Genomic DNA, 24,083 nt, shown 5'->3' with positions numbered 1-24,083 from the left:
CTCTTTGTGGAAAATGTGGAGGACATATTTTTCTCGGTAGTGTAGATGGCTGAAAATGAATTTTTTTTTTTTGTTCTAAAAATTTCTCACTCATGTCAGATTTTAAACAAAAAAACTCATCAAAGGGAATCTTTGTACAGATAACTTTGTTCTGATAAATGCTTTGACAACGAAACCTGTCTGGGAAATGATGTAGATGTGAATTTCATTGTTTAAAACACTTTTCAAAGTTTGCTGCGAAATCTAGTTTTTTTTTAGGAAATGGTGACTTTGTTGAACGGGCAACATTGTGGCCTCTTCTTACTTTTTCAATTGGCTAATAAGTTTAATTGTTATCTTGTGTAAATCCAATGGCAGCCTATCACAAACGCTGATGTAGAATGGTCACGCTACTGCGGGCTATCTTTCCTGTTATAGACAGTGAGGAAAGTGATTACTCTAACAGTTTGCTTTAGTATTACATCAGATTGTGTTAAGTTTTGAAATAAAAAATTTATATTCGGATAAAGTTTGATCATTTGCTCTCAATTTCTATGCGTGATAGTTAATTCGAGTTTGTCTTCATCAACCATCACATGACAGAAACCAAGTGGTTGTTAAATTGATCAAAACAATCATTTTCTGTCACTTTCTACACTTATTTTCCACCTACCTTCTAAAATTTCTTCGGCAAATAAGGCTGGTGCACACACAGGTGGGTTATCATTTACATCTGAAACTGAAATGTACACTGTCACATTGGAACACTTAACATCCGGGGAACTCAGTGGACTGTCCTCTACCCTGAGACTGATGTTATACTGGTCAGTGGTCTCTCTGTCTAAACCCTTGACTAGTACCAGTCTTCCCTGTTCCTCGTCCAAATAGAATTTGTTGTCTTCGTTGCCGCTGACAAGAACGTACCGCAGGTCTCCGTGAACTCCTGAGTCATTGTCGGTCACTTGGGCTTGAAAAACGACAGTTCCTTATGAAGAAAAAGATTATTGGTGTTTTCAACAAATATTAGTTTTTCTGTTCAATAAACAGAAAAGATTTGTCTAGGAAAACATTTTTATGGAAGATACGAACGACATTTTTAACCCACCTAATGTGATATTTTCCAAGACATCCAGATTATACAGCTGGTCATTGGCAACAAACGTTGGCTTATGTTCATTCACCGGAAGTACTTTCACCGTCAATGAGATGTACGCATGTTTCACGGGTGAGCCGGAATCAGAAACGGTCAGCAGCAGGCTGAATAATGACTCATCCTCGATGTCAAGTGACCTGTTCAGTCTCACTTCAGCTGAGGAAGACACATTGAAATTTCCTTTGTTGTTCCCCTGAGTTATTTGATAAGAAAGAATCGAAAAGGAGTCTACATCTGTACAGTTTGCAGTGAAAATCACAGTCCCTACAACTGTGGACTCCAACAAAGAAACTACCACTGCACTTTGGAAGCACGAAGGCGGGTTATCGTTGAGGTCCGAAATAGTTATGTTCACGATCGCAAGGCTCCATTTCGTTAAGGGCGCGGGAGCATTGTCGGACGCGCGCACCGTCAAGCTATACCGAGAACGTGCCTCACGGTCCAATGGCTTCCTTAGGATCAAATTCCCAAGGTTTGGATCAAGAAGGAACATACCGTCGTCCTCATTACCAATCGATAAGGAATAGAAAACCATGCCTTGTTTACCGCTGTCCTCGTCTTGAGCCTGCACTGTTACCAAACTGGTACCAACAGGGGTATCCTCGGGAACAGATAAATTGTAGAAGCCATTCCGAGTGAATATTGGAGCGAATTCATTAACGGCTGTAATCACAATATATGCAGTGACCTGAGTAGAGAGTTGTGGAGATCCATTATCGCTAACAGCGATGATCAAATCGAAGTATGCCTGTGACTCCAGGTTTAGGGCAGCTGACAAGGATAGGATCCCTGTGTTCGAATCAACACTGAATGTAGAATTTGTGTTTCCTGGGAATAAAGAAAAGGTATTACTATTAGGCCTCAACATATGATCTCCACTTACAAGAAACTATAGGAACACTATGGGTAAGTCGACAAATAAAAAACGTGATGATCAGGTTTGAGTGAGTCCTTACAGCTTTGGGTGGTTAGGCCTATATGGCCTCGCAATGTGAAGTTGGAAACATAAGCGTTTAACAGTACAAGTCGAGTTTTTCGAGACCATGGTGCTACAAATCCCTGTATTGATGGCATGCACATGATATCCTGGTTGCGTCGCCTAAGAAGTCGAACCAATTACCAACTAACAGCAAAAGAAAAAAAAGGGTTAAAATTTAATTGAAATCAATTTGATTTTCCACTGTTCCAATTCAAGGCATGAACAACGGAGGCTTTACCTGAAGAAATATTGTATGAAACAACAGAATTTTCTCCAACGTCAGCGTCACTACATTGCAGTTTTAGTACCGTCCCATTGACCGTGAAGTTCTCTGCTACTTCGATGACGTAAGAGGAATTGTTACAAAGTGGTGGATTATCATTGACGTCGAGTAATTCAACATGAACTGTCGCTGTACTTGACAAGCTAGGAACACCTTGGTCAGTGGCTCGAATGATCAAAGAATACATTTCCTTCGTTTCACTATCTAGCTGTTTTCTTAGTTCGATTACGCCCGACTTAGGATCGATTTGAAATCTCCCTTCGGAGTCGCCATCGATTAAAGAGAAGAGGACAGAGCCATCAGGTCCGTGGTCTCGGTCAGTGGCTGTCACTGATGTGATAGTGGTGCCAAAGATAATGTCCTATAACGAGCGTTCAAAACATAAATTAGAACATTTGTGTATTATGCGGACATAAGGCCATCCCCTATCCCTTAGAGAAAAAAATTGAGTTTTTATAATCCGTACAAAACAGATAAGTATCTTTAACTAACCTCTGAGTGGCTGATTGCATATGTCGAGTTACTAAACACAGGCGAAAACTCATTTACTCCGGTGACCTGGATACTGACAGTTACGTTGGTGGTGAGCTTGGGCGAGCCGCCATCAGATACCGTGATCACGAGCAGGTAGGACTTAATAGCCTCAAAGTCTAGAGTGACGAGTGTCGTGACTAGACCATCTCCGTTCACACCAAAGGCAGTCGTATTCCCTGAAAGGAAAACATACAACTATGCAGTCAGAAGAACCGCAGCAAATGTTAGATATACGAAATAAATACTTCATAAATTAAGGGCATTATTCATATATCGAACTAAACAACCATAGGCCTAGACAACCACTTACATGGGACTACTTCGAAGTTGATTTGCTCTAAAAAGGATTTTTACTCTAAAAAAAATTATTTAACTAAACGATCAAACCGAACAACTCTTTAATCCTCATAAACTGCATGTATTGTCTTTATCAATGAACTTCACATAAACAGTGAAGAATGATTCGATTAAATACGACGAAGAGCATCTATCCAAAACAATAATTAACTTAAACAACAATTTCCAGAAGCAATTCTAAGAACTAGAGAACGAAAACCATGGTGACGCATTGTTTATGGCACGTTTCTTTACGTATCTAGAGTGTTTCTTACAATATTACAAATATTTGGGAAAATACAACAAGGCTATTTTCATTCCTCAATATTTTCTTGTGCTCTTCTCAGCAGGGTCTAGAATTCATGAATTTGAATGCCCCAGAATATCAACTCAGATTTTTCCTTGTTCTAAGGAAAATTCTAACATGTATCTTTTGAGGTAAGCGGCACAACCCGGTAGCAAGATAAGGACCCTATTGTAAAAGGAAAAATCAGCGACCGTTACGTTACGTTGCGTTAGTTATAAGCAGCAAACCCCTTCTGGACAACAAATCACAATGCGAGATTGTCAACGTTTGAAGTTCTGTATTGATACTAACCAGTTGTTATTGTGTACCCGCTGATCGCATTCGGCTTGAGATCTGCGTCCGAGCAGTTTAACTGAATAACTATTGTCCCTATGGCAACAGACTCTTTGATGGACGCTCCGTAAATGCAAGGATTGCATATAGGTGCGTTGTCATTGATGTCCGTGAGAGTAACTTGAAGCGTGGCTGTGGATGACAAGGGAGAAACTGGATCTTGATCATTGGCTTTAATTGTAAGACTGTAAGAGCTTGTTGTCTCCCTGTCAAGCGAACGCTTCACAAAAACCATACCATCAGTCGGCCTGATCGCAAAGACATCATTGGTATTTCCGGATGTGATTGCGTAGGTAACAACGCCATATACAGAGCCGATGTCAAGATCAGTCGCTGAAACACTGGAAGCTAATGCTCCCACACCAACATTCTCTGCCAACAGGGCGGTGTACGATCCGCCATTTGTAAATTGCGGAGAGTGTTCGTTTGCATCTAGAAAAAAGAAAAGGAAAAGGTGCTTTCCGAATTACGATTAAAGATAGAGCTAACGGCGATGAAAAAAATTTATATTTCTAGGGGAGAGAGAAGAATAAATGGGTATTGCAGATTAAGTGTATCCGGGTAGAACTAATATTTCACTTTCAATTCAACTTCATTTAACATAACCCAGCAGATCAACAAGTCAAGAATTTAACAATTCAAACAGCTAGCTCGTACTCCCTCGGTTATTTGAAAAGTGCCATTGTAAATAACGAGATGACCTTTCTTACCAGTAACAGTAACTGTTACTTTTGCTGTGTTAGAGAGCGGCTGGCTTGGGTGCCGGTCTGTTGCGGTGATCTCAAGAGAATAGAAAGAAGTTGTTTCTGCATCTAGAGCTGAGGCAACACTTAGAAATCCCTCGTCTGAGATGGAGAATCCTGTACCAACATTCCCTTAGGGAGTGAGGAGGAAAAACATAGGAAAATTGTTTACTAAGTTTAGAAAGATAATCCTCCATTGTCTGGGGTTTGAATTTGATATGAAAATCGGCTCGGATTTGTGCCTCACTAAGAGCCATCGAGAGGTCAGATTCAAACCAATCACGACCAGATGACATGCGTGTCCCCCCCCCCCCCCCCCCTCCAAAGCATTTATTGGATCATCGGCCATGAAGTGCTACAGACCTCTAAAGCATCTGGGGTTAGTTAGTTTACAAGCAATAAGTTTTGCGCTGAAATATGTAAGTAGTTATTTACCTGAAATTATTGCCATAAGAAATTGTCCATTCGTACCAGAATCGGCATCCGCGCATGTCAGATTCAAGATGTTAGTAAACACGGCCGTATCTTCAGTGATTGTCACGCTATACAGGACGGGACTAAACATTGGTGCGTTATCATTGTCATCACGCAACTTTACGGTTATGTTAACAGCTGACGATTTAGGGGAATTTAAATCTCCGTCAGTTGCTGTCACCAATAGAGAATATGACGTCACAGCTTCTAAGTCCAACTCCTGTTGTAACCTTATGACGCCGCTGATCTTGTCGATGTAAAATGGCGAGCCGCTGGACAGAGCGAAAGTCAACTCCCCTTGCGAGCCAGAATCACCATCTGTAGCAGTAACTGACAGAACTGAAGCACCAATCGCCGTATTTTCCGAGATGGTGACGTCATACGACAACTGGCTAAACACAGGCGCGTGTTCATTTAGTGGAGTCACTATGACATCAACATGAGATATAGACGTGTGTCGCGAGTTGATTGGTGAACTACTGTCACTTGCCTCAACAGTCAAGGAATATGATTGGGCGTCTTCAAAGTCGAGATTTTTAGCTGAGGTGATTCGACCAGTGCCAGAGGATATGTTAAAAAAACCATCCGGGTCACCATCGGTTATGCTGTACACAAGGGCTGAGTTAGTGCCCAGGTCCTGGTCGGTGCATTGCAGTTGAGTGATACTGGAACCGGCTGTGGTATTTTCATAAAATTCAACCTGTAACAAAGGGTTATTCCCAGTAAAAGTACGAATCAATCAGTTGCCTCGTACGACAGAAACCAGGACAAAATCTTGCATTTATAAACCTTACATTTTGATGAATTTTAATACACTTACTTTATAATGATCAGGAAAAAACACAGGATCATTGTCATTAACATCAGTCAAAGTAACAGTGACATTCACGGACGATGATCTACGATCGGCTATGTTCCGGTCCCTGTCAGTGGCGGTGACTGTCAAAATGTAGGTATCGACATTCTCCCTGTCAAGGCTGGTCTTCACACGAATCACACCACTGTTAGTGTCGATATAGAACGGTACTGATAACGGTGTCAGGGTGTAACTCACATCTCCTAAGACAGCATTTAAAAATGTCTGACTCAGTAAAACTCATATTTGAACTGAGTATGCATCAGGATGCTCTTGGTATGCGATAAGTTGATTAACCTTCAGTCAGGCATGCAACATACCTACCTCTTAAATATCTCTTACAAAATGGTATTTCGATTTTTCAAGTTCAATTATTTGTGACTACTGCGCATACTCACTTTGCTATCGTATAGGCTCACGATAGTAACTAAGTATAACAAAAAGAATAACATCGGAGCCAATCAAAATCTATTTAGCGGTCTTTCGGGAACAATTCGTTTCACAAATATTTGACGATCATTGTACGAGAAAACTTTCTCTATTCTTAGCCATCCTTGATGCTTCTAGAGTCCTCAACCCTCTCGTGTATTTTTCTATCTTACAAAACTAACATTGTGTTTTATTCTTCAAGTTGAAGTTAGTATTCTACTGCGCAAATATCATATGCTATCATTTCGTAGATCTTTTTACAAAGACATCGGGGATTATCTTGCAGTCCGTAATCTTGATCCGTAGCCGTTACCCTGATAATTGAAGTTCCCACGGCCGTGTCCTCAGTTACGCTCGTAGCATACTGAGCAAAGGCAAACAAGGGCTCATGCTCATTCACTGCAATAACATCAATACTTATTTCCATAAAAGTGGATTTTTGAGATGAGGACGGACTGCTCGAGTCACGTGCACGAACTGACAATGTGAAAGTGGGCGTGGTCTCGTAGTCTAACCACGCGGCTGTAAACAGGGTGCCGTTTGAGTCCATGGTGAAGCTACTGTTAGTGTTCCCGGATATGATACTATAAAGATACAAAGAACAAAAACATTCAACGCTCAGTTAACATTTGAAACACCACATAGAGCTGCGGGATTGCAATTTATCCGCGAAAGAAGAGAACAGTGGCTCGCGAAAGGCAAGTGTAACACACAATCTGATGAATTTTAATTAACAGTTGGTCATAAATAATTGTACTATTATATGACCCGGTAGGTCCCGCATTTTTATGAGAAATGTTAGACAAAATTCTTCGTATGATGGCTGCTAGATGCTAGCTAAAATAAGAAAGGAGGAAAAAGAGAAAGCAACGGCCATACGATAAAATTCTTTTTATAATTAACTGAGTTAGGTCGGGCTTGATGGGAAATATTTGGCTCTCGGTCATGAAGTACGGACCTCGCTGCGCTCGGTTCGTACATTGTAACTTCGAGCTAAACATCTTCCCTGTCCTCCCACTCAGTCAATGAGCACATGGTGGATAAGTAAACACATTAGAAACCATCACTTGTAGATTAACAGGCCGTTGTTCCCTTCATCGTCATCAGAGCATGTGACAAGCAATATACTAGTTCCCAGCCCCACATCTTCACTGACTGCAGCACTATACGAGGAAGGGCTACAAATGGGTTGGTTGTCGTTGGAGTCTGTGACAGTGATTGACACTGTGGCATTCACGTCATTTTCTCCATCGGTAGCCTTGACTATAAGGACATAGGATGACTCTACTTCTCGATCCAGGCTCCTTGCGAGCTGTATCGCCCCACTGTCAGCAGATATGAAGAAAAAGAATCCGGTATCTCCGGAAATGATGGAGTAAATTACTCTTCCGTGCGCATGACTTGAGTCATCCCCGTCGTTTGCCGTAACACGAATGAGCTCCATGCCGAGGTCTGTATCTTCAGGGACTGAGACCGAATAGCTGCCACTGCTGACGAAGACTGGGGCATACTCGTTGACGGGAGACACAGATATCGTGACAGAAACCTCAGTTGACAAAGGAGGGACACCTCCATCTGTGACGGTGATTACCAGGTAGTATGACGTGACTGTCTCGTAATCTAAAATGTCTGTCACGCTCACTTCGCCTGCATTTGAAATATTGAATCTTCCTGAGGGAGAAAAAAACAGCACAGCTTTACGAAACAATCTATTAGGGTAAAATTATCTAAACGCAGTAGACAGTTTCGTTATGGCCATAACATAAACATCTTTAATATCCTGAAAAATTATCGTTTAGTTTGAACGAGTTGCAAAGAAAAGCCTCTTCGATGGAAAAGGTTTAAAAACCTTCAGAAAAGACAATTTTCGACATCAGATTTACGAAGTTCACAACATTTCCATAATTTGTTCAGTATTCGTAATCTCACCATCTGAGTTTCCTGCTGAGATGGTATAAAATAATTTTCCATTGCCTCCACTGTCTGGATCGCTGCAATTAAGGGTGGCCACAACATCGCCAGAAACAGCTGACTCTAGTACTGCGGGCGCTAGCAATGTCGGGAGGCATTCTGGGTGATTGTCATTCACGTCGACCACATTCACTGTCACGGTTGCCTGGGCACTGAGCGGACTCGCTGAATCGCTGTCAGTGGCAGTCACTGTGAGAGTGATCTGAGAACTAGCCTCGTGATCTAAACTAGAGACCAATTCAATGACTCCAGTGTGACTATCAATCACGAAATTCCCGTATGTATCTCCTGTACTTATGGTGTAAGTAACCTCGCCTTGGGAACCAGCATCTGCGTCATTGGCCGACACAGTGATCAAGTTATGTCCTAGCGCCAAGCTCTCTGCAGCCGTGACGATGTAAGAGTTATTAGGGATAAAGTGAGGAATAAATTCATTGACTCCTGTAATTGTAAGGACTACCGTGGTAATAGAGGTCAGCGGCAGCGAACCAGCGTCTGTGGCCTGTATAGTCAGTAAGTACTCTTGTAACGACTCATAATCTGGAGAAGCACTGACACTTATTACGCCAGTTAAAGAGTTCACTACAAAGACTCCACCATCTCCCGACAAAATACTGTAAGTCACCTGAAGACAGAGAAAAAATCAAAATGCTTTCAAACATTGCTGCTTTTGTGAAACTTAGGAGAGAGTTTACTAATCAATTGTGTAACTTAAAATTTCTCTCACCAGCACGACACGTAGACTTCTGCACCCGCTTTTATTAAAAACAATTATAAGAAAAATCACCTCACGAGATTCGTATGCAATGGTGCACAAAGAGAAAAGCGCAGCCTGAGGCAAGAAGAATGGATAAAATTGATAGAGCAGCAAGGCTACAAACCTCTCCGTTTGAGCCCGCGTCCAGGTCAGAACATGATACCGTTACCAAAGAAGAAGCAACAGCTACGTTTTCTGCCACTGAAGCTGCGTAAACGGCCTCTGCACATACGGGAGTGTTATCGTTGACGTCAGTGACTGTGACGTTAATTGTAGCCATTGAGTAAAGACCCCCAGAATCCGTGGCAGTGAGAGTCAGGGAATAAAAATCTTGGGATTCACGATCCAGTAGGGCAATAGTGGAGACAACTCCAGTATTTTCATTGACAGCAAAGTTGACACTGTCAGATCCTATGTCAGGGTAGATTTACTAACATTAAAACTAATATTGGGTAATGTTTCAAGTATGCACGTCATCGAAAGTAAGCTTGGCTTCCTTCAGTTCGACAAATTGCTTATGCAGCTAAAAGCTGAGGGAAGACAACCAGTCGATTTTCTTTTTTATCGCGATTATGACCACCTACCGAATTGGAAGATCAACTATAAACCATTTTAATTTCCAAGTTTAAAAAAAAGTGTATTGATTAAAAAAAGGCCTGTTATTCTAATCTTTCAACAATAAACCACTATAATCTTCGACAAAAACACACCGAAAAACTTTAGAAACAGCTTCCTTTGTTTTGGAAAATCCTTAGCTTGGGATGATATCCCATTGCTATAGTCACTTTGATCAATTGTTTTATTGGTGGATTCATTTGAGTATTCCCAAAGTGATTGGCTGATGTAACTGTCCGATTTGAACCATCTGCTCGATTACACTGGGCCGATTACGACTGGACAGAATCATTAGCGAAAAATGAGGCATTCATCCACCACTCACATGTAAGGAAATTGTTATGGGTATAATTAACAGCATTATGGGAGCATTAAACAAAAGAAAAAAGACTCAGCTTCCGTGTGTAACAAAGCTAAATGTACTAACATCATAAGATCCTAGTAATGATTAAAAGATACTTTACCTGACAATGCGTATGTTATAGTGTCCTCAAGGTCACCGTCAGTTGCTGTTAACTTGGCGACACTCGTACCAGGAGCACTGCCTTCCGACACATCTACACTGAGCGTTGCAGCGCTAAAAACTGGATCATTATCATTCACATTCACCACTGTAATTATTATAACAGTTGTGCCTGTGTTATTCGCACTGTCTATGGCTGTTAGAGTTAGCGAGTAGCCCTGGACACTCTCGAAGTCAATGTCTCTCCCTGTTTGTATCAAACCGTTGCTTGTCACAGTAAAGTGAGAGCTGTTTTTTCCTGACAGTTCATAAGCCAGTGCGCTGTCAGCAGCGTCTTCGTCTGACGCAGTCACTGTCATAACAGATGAGCCAATCAAAGCGTTTTCTTTCACGTGACTGTTGTAAGAGGCACTATTGAATAATGGTGTTTCATCATTAAGGTCAATAACATTCACTATGACATTGGACAAGGTCTTTCCGCCTTTTCCATCATCCGCTTCCGCGTTAAGGACGTAGGAAGGTGTTCTCTCGTAATCCAGAACGATAGATGTAGCTATGACACCATTTGCACTGTTTATGGTAAAATCTGAGCTAGTGATTCCTACGAAGGTATACGCAATATTATCTCCGTCTTGATCGCTAGCAGAGACCTGCAAAATGCTGACTGATGCACCGGTTCGTTCCTTCAGTGATAAAGTGTAGGATGTGTTGGTGAACACTGGCAAATCATTAATATCATTGATGGCCACCGTCAGAGGAGTGCTCACAGTTGAGGCACCGTCCCCCACCCAGATAGTCAATGAGTAAAAACTGCGGCTTTCGAAGTCGATCACCCCTATCGTAGATATGATACCTGTTACGGAAATCGTAAAAACCGAGCTGTTGGCTCCAGTGAGCGAATACGTTAGAGAGGAGTTCTTGTCTTCGTCAGTAGCTGACGCTTGGATAATTTGTGTTCCAATGTCGATGTTTTCGTCGATTACCGCGCTGAATGGAGTGTTAAAGAAGGTAGGCGGATCATTATGGTCAATGACCTCGACAGTCAGTGTGGTGTCACTCACACCACCTTTTCCGTCTGACACAGTTAGTGTCAACACGAACGTAGTGAATTCTTCAAAGTTCAGCGTTTCGGTTAGGGAGACTAAGCCAGTCAATCCGTGAATTGTGAATTGTGAGCTTCGTGATCCAGAAAGCGTGAAACGCAATGTGTCGTTATCAGGGTCCGTGGCGTTTGCCAAGATAATGGAACTGTAGATGACATTTTCGTTGATTTGCACTGAATAAGGGGCATTTAAAAACATGGGTAAATCGTTTGTGTCTGTGATTGTGACGGTCAGCGGTTGGGTAACTGTCGCCTTCCCGTCACTAACACTCACAGTGAGAAAGAAATAATTCACATCTTCGTAATCCAATTCTCGCGCGGTCAGTATCAGACCAGTCGCAGAAGAGATCTGGAAATAAGAGCTGTTTGTTCCCGATAGCGTGTAATTGAGGGTATCACTGCTATCTGGATCAGTAGCTGTGATTTGGACCACAGTTGAACGATACGCGACATTTTCACTGATAGCAACGCTGAACGGGGATCCCTGGAATGCAGGCGCATCGTTTCTGTCATTTACATTAACGGTCAAACTGGTCGCGGCCAATCCCCCGCGGCCATCCCTGACTTCCACTGTCATAATAATCTGGGGGACTTGTTCAAAGTCTAAGGCTTGTGAGAGGCTTACTACTCCTGTGGTTGGGTGGATGGACAAGTAGTTGCTACCAGCACCATGCATAAAAAAGGTCAGCGAATCGGCTGGACCTAAGGAAATTTCACACAAGAAATAATGAGTGCATTGGCATTAGGATCTTGCAGTTAAGGGCCTGTTTCTCAAAATTCCTGTTAATTTGAATGGTTTAAAAACCATATTTAAAAATCTAAGTCTTACAAACAGTAGGTTGAGCTAAAAACAAAAAGCAACGATCCATTCTGTTTCGTTTTCACGGTACCGGTAATTTACAGAACACTTACTGAAGAAATGGGCCCACGGTCTGAACATCCAATGAGTCACTGTACATATGTTTTAAGAAACGCACTAAACCCTTTCCCTCCCAAGATCTCATTAGCAATTCTGCTTACTGTCTGCTAGACACTTTTTGAGCCCTTAGACTTGAAAATCTGGCATTAGATCAACTGATAATCCCATAATTGATATTACTATATTCTCATTACTTGTAAGCCTGATCTTGTGTTGATATTGCGAGGAAAAAAAATTTTTTTTGATCACTGATAGGAGTTAAAAAGGATAAACTCGCTCTCCGCCTTACTCAATTAAAGAGTATAAAATAATGCTCGTGAATTCTTAGGTATTCGCGCAAAGAGTTGCCCACGATGGACTACTATCCTTTCCAGAAAGAAGCAAATGGCTTGCCTTTCCCACCCAAACTCTGGCTATCAAACTGAGAAAAAGGCTACAGAAAGATGTCATCAATCAGGGTAGAGCTATGGGTTTTTTGTGGATATTAAAGAAATTTCAGGTTAAGCGTCGAACATAGCCATGTCATCAAGAAGGCGATGTTCAGTTTTTCTTCGTTACGGTTATATGTTTGTACAACGAAATATGAGACTCACCACTGTCCAAGTCCACCGCAGTAACATTGACCACAGTAGCACTAACATCGTTCTCATCCACAGTGACCGTGTATGGGCCGTTGAGGATCTGAGGCGGGTCATTGCTATCCACGACGGAGATTGTCAATGTTGTGTTGACAGTTTCTGTGCCATCATAGACGGTTATAATAAGAGTATACAAAGAAACAGCCTCAAAATCCAGCTTCTGAGTTGAGGTTATGACTCCAGCGGCAGAAATTGCAAAATGGTTACTGTTTTTCCCTGATATACTGAAGGTAAAAGAATCCTCGGTATCTTCGTCAACGACTGCGACTTCATAGACCACAATTCCGTCATTCACATTCTCGTCAATGCTTGTTGTGTGTGGAGCGCCTAGGATTACAGGCACGTCATTTTGATTGACAACTATGACGGTGATTGACGCTACAGCCACGCCTCCTATCCCATCAGACACCCTCACTGTCAACGAATAGAGTGCCTGTAGTTCATAGTTAAGCGGCTTGCTTAAGGTTATGCGTCCTGTGGCGGGATTTATGACAAGGTCGTCACTTCCGCTTCCACTTAGGCCGAAAGTGATGTTGTCGCCGTCGGGATCTGTTGCATTGACGTCAATCACGGGAACCGTGACGTCATTCTCGAACAAACTGACGTTGGCAGGTAGATTAGTGACGTAAGGTGCATCGTTTACGTTTATGACGGAGATAGCAAGATCCGTGGAGATACTGATTTTTCCGTCACTTACAGTTACAGTCAGAGAGTAAGAACTAACTGCCTCAAAGTCCAGCTCCTTTGAAGTTTCAATCAAACCGGAAGAGGGAAAAATCTTGAAACATCCGCTGTCTGTTCCTGATAAACTGTAACTCAAAGCATCACCGTCTGCATCGTTTGCAGCAATTTTTATAACGTCACTTCCGCTAGGAAGATTCTCACTGACGGTCGCTGCATAAGGTGTGCCAAGAAACTGGGGAGAATCATTGACATCCGAGACAGAAACAGATATTGATGTGGTCGTGACTGCCCCATTATTGTCAGATAAAAAGACAGTTAAAGTATATAATGATGTCACCTCGTGATCCAATGCCGTAGTTAAAGCCAATACCCCGGATGTTGGGTGCAGTGAAAAAAATTCACTGCCAGATCCCAAAAGTAGAAAATTCAAGCTGTCCGGCTTGTCTTTGTCAGTGGCACTCACCGTGAGCAGTGTGCTTGTGGTGGTGTTTTCTGCGACCGTGACTGAATAAGGCGCGGCTACAAAGGTAGGTGAGTCATTTTTATCCGTAATGCTAATAGTGATCACTTGCGAGACTGAAGATTTTCCATCTGTAACAGACACTGTGAGGGAATAAAAGCTAACTAACTCGTAATCAAGACTAACAGCCGTTGTGATGATGCCACTGTTTTGAGAAATGCTGAAATCCGTGCTGTTATCACCAGAGGGTGTATTCTAGGATATCGGACGAATCTTCATCAACTGCAGAAGCCTGCAACACTATGGTTCCTACGGGTAAATCTTCATCAAGTGACACGCTGTACGGAGTCCCAACAAAACTAGGGGCATCATTTTCGTCAGAGACCGTAACGCTCAAAGAAGAACTCGCTTGACCGCCGTATTCATCACGCACAATAACGTTTAACACGTAACTAGACTTGCTCTCGTAATCTAACGCTCTGCTAAGTGAAACTAACCCAGTAGATGACAGGATGGAAAAATCACCACTGCCTACCCCTGATAGGAAAAATGTCAGTATATCACCGCTGTCGTCATCAATGGCACTCATTACACTCACGACAGCGCTAGCATTGTTTTCGGGTAAGGTGACAGCATAAGGCGAATTAACAAACACTGGCGAATCATTTGTGTCACGGACTGAGATGGTTATAGCTTCTGTTACAGAAGTCTTACCGTCAGAGACAGAGATACTCAGAGTGTAAGTGTTCACAGACTCAAAGTCTAAGATTTTGGTGGTCGTAATACGCCCACTTGAAGATAAAGCGAAGTGGTCCGAACCCGCGATACTGAAGGTCAGCAAATCACCTGCATCTTGATCAGTGGCAGTAAGTTTTAACACGGTGGAACCATTGACTTGATTTTCATCAATTTGGGCTGCAAATGGAGCACCAACGAAGACAGGCGAGTCATTTTGATCTACAACTGACACATTGAGTATAGTTTGAGCCATACCGCCATTCGTGTCGGAGGCAATGACTGTTAACAAATAGAATGGAAGTGATTCGTAATCTAGCGCCAGACTTAATGATACAACACCGCTAGTTAGATGAATGGAGAAGTCAGTACTTCCTGGACCAGCCAGCAGAAATGTAACTGAATCACCTAAATAAAAAAAAAAGTAAACTATATCATCATCTTTAATCGAAATAACGCAAGCTCTCTACTAGTGATGAGGAAAATGTCCAATCTCACACGTTAGATGTTTTTTGCCGAGTATTTTTCCATTTAGACAACAATACAAGAACTCTCGTGCTCTCAGAGTAATTTTGAATTAATTTTGCAACATAAGTATAATGCTCCAAGCTATCAAAGAAATGTCAAGAGGTTCGAGCTAGTAAATCAACAAACGCTCTTGATCAACAGCGGGTCAATCTCACATACATCTTTGGCGTCTGAAAAGAAAAAGCTGCAAACACATGAACCCTCACAAGAGATAACAAACGAGAGGTATCATTCTCCCTAACACACTTACCAGCATCTTGATCTGTGGCACTGACTGTATAAACTGCGCCTGCAACCTCGTTTTCATTCACGTTCACGGCGTAAGGCGCATCAGTAAATACTGGAGGGTCATTCACGTCCCGGATGCTAATAGTCAGCGGCTGAGAGACTATCGCCGAGCCATCAGAAACACGCACGGTCAGGGAGTAAGAGCTGTTCGCTTCATAATCCAAAACCTGGTAAGAAGAGATGGCAAACACATATCTACGCGAGGCTACCAAAAGAAAGAACATGTAACAGGCACAGGCAAAACGCGGGAAAGAACATGAGTCCACGTTTGATCGATTACGGTTTAACATGGTGGTTGGCCGAATAGATAAAACACTTCTGGCATAAATGACAAAAAACCAAAGTAAGTAGATAAAAATCAAAACAATTTGATCTTTGACTTTTGTCAGAAGCATCGTCAACAAAAATCTTTTCGATTAAAGACTGAAGAAAATCCCAAATTCATATTCCAGGTATGGTTATAAGAAGACTCTGAAGCAACTTTTATTTAAGTGTTAAAAAGTATAAGGGATTTCCCTTTTTTCTGCAGTAAACTCCCTAACTGGTTTCAAAAACTCGCAAAACCCTCATCAAAAAATGCAAGAAACTGAAACCAGACAGTTTAGTCGCCGACGTTTTTCTTCGCTTAACTGCATTTACCGCTATTCCCCATAAAGTCCTTATTAGCGTCATATGGCCTATCCATATTTCTAACTGAATATTATTAACACTGTGTCTGGTTTCACGATACTCGATCGAAATACACTCGTCAGAATGAACTAGACACAATAACTCACCCCAGTTTACAGTTTTCCTCTACATAATCATCTAGAAAAGTTTTTATGATAGAATATATATACCTGGTTGGTTGTTATAATTCCGTTGGATGTACCAATGGTAAAGTCATTACTTCCGGTTAGACTGAACGTCAAAAAGTGGCCGTCTTGATCAGTCGCCGTAAGAGAAATGACAGTGCTACCAATTGCAACGTTCTCGTTCACGCTCGCACTATAAGGCGTTCCCACAAAGGCGGGGCCATCATTTTGATTGACAACGTTAACATAGAGTGACGTAACTGCCACTCCTCCATAACTGTCACTAGCCCGGACCGTTAGTGTGTAACCGCTGACAGATTCAAAATCAAGTACTTCAACCAAGGACACGACTCCACTACTGGAATGCACTGAAAATAACTCACTTCCTACACCATATAAGGTGAACGAAATGGCATCCCCGTCCTCGTCTGAGGCACTTACAGTGAAAAGATTTCCACTGTTGACGTTTTCGTCGACACTGACAGTGTAAGACGTGTTAGAAAACATGGGAGCGTCGTTTGCGTTATCCACAGTGATAGTTATCCGTTCAACAACAGTCACATTGCCGTCTGATACCGACACGTTCAGTATATAAGAACTAATATTTTCTCTGTTGAGCTCTTGTGCTGTGGTAATAACTCCGGTGCTTAAGCTTATTCTAAAATGATTCCTATTGACTCCAGATAAGCTGTAGCTCAGAGCGTCTGAAGCGTCTTCATCGCTCGCTTGTACTGTTACCACGGTGGTTCCCGCAGGGAGATTTTCATCGATATTCACGCTGTACGGTGTACCTACAAACTGTGGCAAGTCGTCCTGATTGACAACTGTCACATTAAGGCTTGAAGTGGCCACGCCTCCGTTCGAATCACTGGCTGTGACAGTGAGGTAATACACAGGCGTGGCCTCAAAATCCAAAGCACGTGTCAGAGTCACCACGCCTGTGATAGGGTTAAGCGAAAAGTCCACACTTCCAGATCCAGTTAGAGTAAACGTCAAAGAATCGCCACTATCTTGATCTGTTGCGTTAGCTGTGTAAACAACGGCTGTTGCGTCGTTTTCGACCACGTTGACAGCGTAGGAGCCTGCGGTGAAAGAAGGCGCGTCATTCTTATCAAGAACGGTGATTGACAGTGGCTCCCTGACAGAAGTTGTACCGTCAGTTACATTGACAAAAAGCGCATAGGAGCGCACGGTCTCCCGGTCTAGTGGTTGTGTAGTGGTCACCAGGCCTGTGAGTGAGTTAATTTCAAAGTGACTGCTGTCTTCTCCGGATAGAAAATATGTTAGAGAATCACCACTGTCCTCATCAGTCGCGGTCACTTGTACAACATGGAATCCTGTTTGAAGATTTTCATCGATACTCGCACTGTATGGTGTTGCAACAAATCTTGGCGATTCGTTCAAATCGTTCACTGTCACTTCAAGATTCGTTGTTGAGCTTTCCCCATTGCTATCAAGCACAAGGATCGATAAGGAATACGAAGGTGTTAATTCATAGTTGAGTGCGCGAGACAGAGTTATGACTCCTGTGGAAGAGTGTAAAACGAAATCAGCTGAACCTGAGCCAGAGAGAAAATACCGCAAGCTGTCGGCGGTATCCTGGTCTGTTGCACTCACAGTGTATACGGGTGCGCCTGCGTCGTTTTCATCAACCGCTTTTAGATACGGCGCGTTCTTAAACACGGGTGCATCGTTCTTATTGTTTACAGTAATTGTCAAAGAAGTTGTTACGGTTGTTTTGCCGTCCTGCACTGATACAGTGAGGGCGTATGAGGTCACTGTTTCATAATCTAAGCTCTTTGCAGTGCTTATAAGACCAGTACTGCTTGATATCGCAAAGTCAGCGTTGTTGGTACCCAAAAGACTGTACTGCAGCGTATCACCGCTGTCATCATCGATTGCCGAAGCCGTTAGTAAGGTGAATCCACTTGAAAGCCCTTCATCAATGGCCGCCGTATATGGCGCCCCAAGGAATTGTGGGGCATCGTTTGCATTTGTTACACTGATGGTGAGACTGCTGGAGTCGCGGCCGCCTTTTCCATCAGAAACATGTACTATGGGGGAGAAGTAAGAGTATATGATTGATATATGATTAAAAAGGAACCAAAAGTATATAACAGAAAGACCTTCAAACAAAATAGTACAAAATCCATAAATACAGTTGCAAGACTGCAAAAGGTTAATCTGAGAATGGGATCGCACAGGCACACAATTTGTTACAAATGAACGAACAATCGCTTTTCAGTACGATTTGGAGTCATTATTAGTTGCAAAGTCGAGCCATTAATCGAGAAGCGCAGCGTTTCGTCTCTTACACTGCCAGTCTTCGTCAACAGGTCCAACCTCATCGACTGACGAAGACAGTGCCTGGCAGTACAGCAGACGAACAGTGAGTAGAACAGCAGGATAACGATTTTGAGCATTCATATGATCACAATTATGGTCTTTAAGCAAATTTTTAAAGACATAACATATATTCACAGGGGGAAAGATATACTTCATAATTTGCTGGTTTACATCGCGATCGTTTAACGAATCAGTCCCGCTTTTGAGGTAGAAAATCTCTTTTTGATACAAACAGAACTCTCTTGGAAATCATCTATACTCACCAGTCATAAAATAAGAAATGGTATCTTCGAAGTTCAATGCCTGAGAGGTCGTTACAATTCCCGTATTAGAGTCAATAGTAAAGTGCGTCACACCAGCTCCGGACAATGAATACACCAGCGAATCCCCATCCTGGTCACTTGCGCTGGCGGCGAAGACACTCGTGCCGATCGATGCTTCTTCGGAAACGTTCGTGGAGTATGGAGAACTCGGAAGTGTCGGGGCGTCGTTTCTGTCAAGCACGGTGATGGATACAAACTTGGAAATACTCGCTGTACCATCGGAAAACTCCACAGTCAAGTTATAACTATCTTGTGTCTCGTAATCTAAAGTGACTCCCGTCTTAATACGAATCATTCCCGTGTTGAGAATATCAAAATCAGAACTTCCCGACAAGCTAAACAAGATTCCATGTCCGTCTTCGTCGGAGGCGCCGGTTTTCAACACATTTGTTCCACTAGGTTCGTCCTCTGCAATTGTAGCCGAGTATGAATTGCTGAGAGAGACTGGTGCGTCATTCCGATTGGTCACCGTAACGGTTAAAGATGTTGACCTCAAGCTTCCGTTGCCATAACTGTTACCATCCGACGCCGTTACAGTGAGTGAATAGAGGTTGAGCGATTCGTAGTTCAAAGCGTTGTTGAGGGTGACAACTCCACTTGTAGGGTGGATGGTAAAGTCGGAGCTTTTGGCGCCAGATAAGGAAAATGTGATGGAATCTCCTGCAAAGTAAATAAAAATAAGCTGTCAGAGAAACTTTAGTAAACAGTCTGAAGGTCTGGAAAATGACAGAAAATGATAGAAAGTCACAATGTGCCATGTTATCGAGTCGAAGATTTGGGGGCGAACTAGTTTAGGGGGGAGGGGCAAACTTATTAAAGTTAATCGAACTCGTCTTTAGGGGGAAGAAATGTTGGGGCAAAATTGCAATGAGTTGAAACCTCCATAAACCAAATCAAGTGTACTTCCATGTTAACAACACCAGAACCCAATTCCAGAAGTAATTTCGAGACCCTGAACATTCTTTTAGCGAGCTACGCTGTGACTACTGTGGACACAAGAATTGTCATCGTTAAACCTACCTAAGTCTGGGTCAGTAGCGGCTACAGTCACCACGCTAGCTACAGCGTCATTCTCTGGAACGATAGAAGAATATGGCGCACCAACAAATGAGGGACTCTCGTTAACATCCCTGACTGAGACGACAACTTCTGTCGTGTCAGTTAGAGAGCCCGAGTCTGTTGCTGTCAGGGTCAAGGAATAACTAGGTGTTGTCTCGAAGTCAAGGCTCCCAGCGACCTCAATGATTCCATTGCTCAGCGCATTGAACAGCGACGAACCTTAGCAAAGAAAGGAAGGATTAGTCCTCATTGTTGATCTTTTTAGCCAATAATCTTTCAAATGTTTTTGCTTGTGCGTGATTGGTTCAACTTCTAACGTCACCACGTGTCTTAGCTGAAACTAGGGAATTCCACTTTCCTCGTCTATTCCTCGGAATAGACGATGCCCGCGGGTAAATATCTCAGCATGTTCAAGTCAAATGAAGGCTACTGTTCATTTACAATAAACTTGCTACAGGGTATGCTTCCGTATGACAGCGGTAGCCGTAAGGACAACTAGTCGCACAAGTTGAACACCATAACTGTAAGTTTTCTTTAGTGTCAATCTTATTTCGTCGATATAACCAACTTTATTTTTTAACTCACCCGAGCCCGAGAGGCTATAGGTCAGCGTATCGCCACCATCAGGATCTACAGCAAATATTGTAATGATATCAACTCCATGAGCGCTGTTCTCTGAAATTTCACCGCTGTAAGAAGACAGCGTAAAGCTTGGAGCTTCGTTGACATCGTTTACCGTAATAGTTACACTTGCATTTGCTGTTCCACCTGTATGAATGAAAAAGGCTATTTATTTACAACAATTATTCCACACTTCTTGGTCGTATAGAATGTGATCGCGAAGGTGCAGGTAGACAAGACCTGAAAAGAACTGTCACTTGTGAACGAAGAGCGTCAGATCATGATCAGGAAAAATGTAAGAGCGTTTTGTCAAAATTAATCAGTAAGCTCTAGAATGATTTGACTGAGCTTTGTACAATAAAACCATTCAGTGAAATCATGATGCATTAAGTGTCAGTTGTGCTTTTTGTACGTAATAAATAAAGTAATGGAGAAATAATTCACCTAAATGAGTTGGCAATCGTGGGTAAAGATTCCAACTTCAATTTACGAAGGCAATGTTGTTTAAAATCTCGGGTAGTTTTTACGTACCGCATAATTTGACAGAGCACGCCATTTTTCATGCGGGGTGTAATTATCGCGTGTCATTTTTACCGCGAACTAGTACCAGGCTTACTCTAGTTAAAGACACCGATTCACTCACGTCATCACACTGTTCCATAATTACCTGCGGACTCAGCCTGAACTGTTAGCGTGTACGAGTTCTGTGCCTCAAAATTAACAGCTAATCCATTAGTGAGCACTTTTGTTCCATCCGCACTCAGTTTGAATGGTCCCGCCGAACTTATAATCGAGTAAGTAACACTGCCTCCACCACTTTCAGACGCTAACAGAGTTATTCCGTTGACAGTGGTGTCTGTGGGCACATTTTCGTCAACATTACCGCTATAGGAACCAGGACTGAACACAGGCGCTGCACCTAAGACGAGGAAGAAACAAGAAACCTGCGTTGGAACACCAATTATGCTTTTTTCGTGAGAGATGTAACACAACTAACATGCAGTGATGCGGGATAAGATTTTCCTTGGCCCAAAACGTCTATAAAAATGTTGCAATCGTCATGCACAGTGCTATTTCATAAATGCTTTTATCAATTAAAGAGGGGCAACCAAATGTTTACGTTGGATCCTTACCTAAAGGAAGTGTTTTACGGTTTAGACAACTGGTGGGCGTTCCTTGCGCAACAACAAAAATTCCTAAAACGTGTCAGAAAGAGTCACTCTTCCTTGCAACGCGCCAGGCTAATGAAACAGGATAACATCAAGGAATCATACCCACTAGAAATTGATTAAACCAGCTCAGTTGTTTATCTATGAAGATTTACTTGAACAAGCTAGACACAACTGTTTCTAGTATTTCGCGAGCACAAACTTTAGATTCGCCTTCATGAGGAACTCTGCTTAATGATGGGTCTCGATTTTCTTGACAAAAGAGAAAGTGAAATTACCTCTCCGAGAAGCCTTTGTTGTGTATAGCATAGTTCATTTCTGATGAAACTTATATTGTTATATTGAGAAACATTCGGTAACTTCTGCCAACAATAATTGCGTGTGCAACTTGAAGAAATCACCGTACGGTTTGTTAAGTCCTGAAAGTTTCAGGGATCAGTACTTTGCAGATTACAATCATACATCCAGAAAGTTTTAAAATTTTACTTTGATCAAGACAGCCCCTAAGCAAAAATCTAATTAAGAAATTTTATCTCCCAATGAATTTCACGGTATCAATTGGGACAGTAATTAATAATGGTAATAGGACGGAGTGAAGCTAATTCAGTCTGTAATTATACGAGTGATTTACAATATCGGACGACCGCGAAGCGGAAGTCCAATTTGTCAATCACGAATATAATTACAGACAGTATTGGAAGAACCAATCAGTAAAAACTATGCCCACTTACACAGGCATGACATGGCACCTGTCTTATTACACTAACCAATTACAAGCATGACGCATACACTGTCGTATTGGAGCTCAAATCGGGTTGGTGATAACCAATCACGTTCGAGAATTTTGTCATAGTTTTGATCAAATTGACTACTGTTGTATCATTAGAAAACGTTTAAGTTGCCTTTGGCTCTCTGAAAACTGTCGTTAATAAGAATGAAACCTTCTGATTTAATTTCTATTAACACCCCGAATCAAGCATTAGGGTCACGAGAGTAATCACCAACTAAATGAGCTCTTGATTGTTGTATAAATTCTCCCCTGTCAGCACCCTTGGAAAGTATGGAGAATTTTATGGAGATTATAAATACTTGTTTCCGGAGAGCAGAAGGTTAATGTGAAGGTTAGTTGTGAGAGCATAAAAGAACACGTTAACCAAACGGGAAAAAGGATAGGGAAAGCTGAAGAGGGTTGGAAAGAATTGCCCATGGCGATTACCTTTTCAAAAAGTTTAATCTACATTTCCCGCGATGCACTAACTGCGCTTTAACTCTTAAGATGTGATTATTATTTCTCCCTTCTTGCTGCTCCACATTTCCTTGTAACTTCTACCTGTGATATCTTTGAGTATTCTCATTGCCTGTTTGCTGGATAATGTATCGATTTATAGTGAGAAGTAACGCTTTAATCAAAAAGGCCTAATATATATATACGTATGTGTAATGAACATCAACACAAATAAATTTGCAAAATTCGTCAACTTTGGAAAACCAGACAGTTCATGTGCTCTTAGTGTGAGGCAAAAAAAGATGCTTATCGAGAAGATTAATTCTATATTTGCTTGGATCTCCGTGTTTCTAACAGTTTTCATTGCTGGCATCCTATGTTGCTACAAACGCACTCGATGCCTACTGATGCAGAAAGTGATTAAAAATTTTGGATGTTTGACAGAGCGTACGATTTCTCTCGAATCGAGATCATTTGGATTTTTTTATAGATATAACGAGAATTTATGCCATAAACATTCGCCTTTCGCTTTGACGAAGGGCTAACGCTCAGCTTCAGGGACTCATGGTGGGCAATTTACGTTATCAACTCAGTTGATAAAACCAAATTTAATGCTGTGATAACCCCACCGATATAGAACCACACTCTCTATAGAAACTTCCATTTATTCTCTCGAACTGAATCAGCCTGCCTAAGTTTTCCATGGATATCATTCATATAATTAACTTCGAAATAACAACTACAAAACTTACCTTCGGATATCGGTACCCAAGCGAGAATCACGCAGAGTCTTAATGTCTCATAAAACATCTCATTCCGTAATTGAGCGGGAACTCATGGTTTTTGAAGTTTGCTGAAAATTAGAACAAATTTTTTTAGAATATTGTGCGCCAGCAGAAAAGCTCGAACACACTACGGCATCTCTTAAGTTGTAAAATTCTTTATAACCATCGAGATGGCAACACATTACTTGAGATTGC

The 24,083-nt window shown here is 41.9% G+C and overlaps 1 protein-coding gene across 1 annotated transcript in view; it reads right to left on the bottom strand.

Moving 5' to 3' along the window:
* Positions 1-24,083, bottom strand: part of LOC113667006 (protocadherin Fat 4) — a 33,771-nt gene extending 9,688 nt beyond the window's left edge. Inside the window, 22 exon segments of the mRNA XM_089205816.1 lie at positions 653-964; positions 1,085-1,960; positions 2,350-2,755; positions 2,887-3,104; positions 3,863-4,336; positions 4,615-4,779; positions 5,083-5,821; positions 5,942-6,182; positions 6,688-6,990; positions 7,474-8,077; positions 8,336-9,002; positions 9,259-9,545; positions 10,214-12,016; positions 12,827-14,263; positions 14,265-15,158; positions 15,529-15,733; positions 16,406-18,414; positions 18,970-19,689; positions 20,050-20,307; positions 20,674-20,856; positions 21,377-21,628; positions 23,856-24,083. Of these exon segments, the coding sequence (XP_089061942.1) occupies positions 653-964; positions 1,085-1,960; positions 2,350-2,755; positions 2,887-3,104; positions 3,863-4,336; positions 4,615-4,779; positions 5,083-5,821; positions 5,942-6,182; positions 6,688-6,990; positions 7,474-8,077; positions 8,336-9,002; positions 9,259-9,545; positions 10,214-12,016; positions 12,827-14,263; positions 14,265-15,158; positions 15,529-15,733; positions 16,406-18,414; positions 18,970-19,689; positions 20,050-20,307; positions 20,674-20,856; positions 21,377-21,628; positions 23,856-23,913 (13,111 nt within the window). The 5' untranslated portion in view covers positions 23,914-24,083.

This window comes from Pocillopora damicornis, chromosome 5 (assembly GCF_964200805.1).
Source record: "Pocillopora damicornis chromosome 5, jaPocDami1.2, whole genome shotgun sequence".
In the NCBI taxonomy this organism is placed as follows: Eukaryota; Metazoa; Cnidaria; class Anthozoa; order Scleractinia; family Pocilloporidae; genus Pocillopora; species Pocillopora damicornis.
This window is presented reverse-complemented; position numbering and strand designations above follow the sequence as displayed.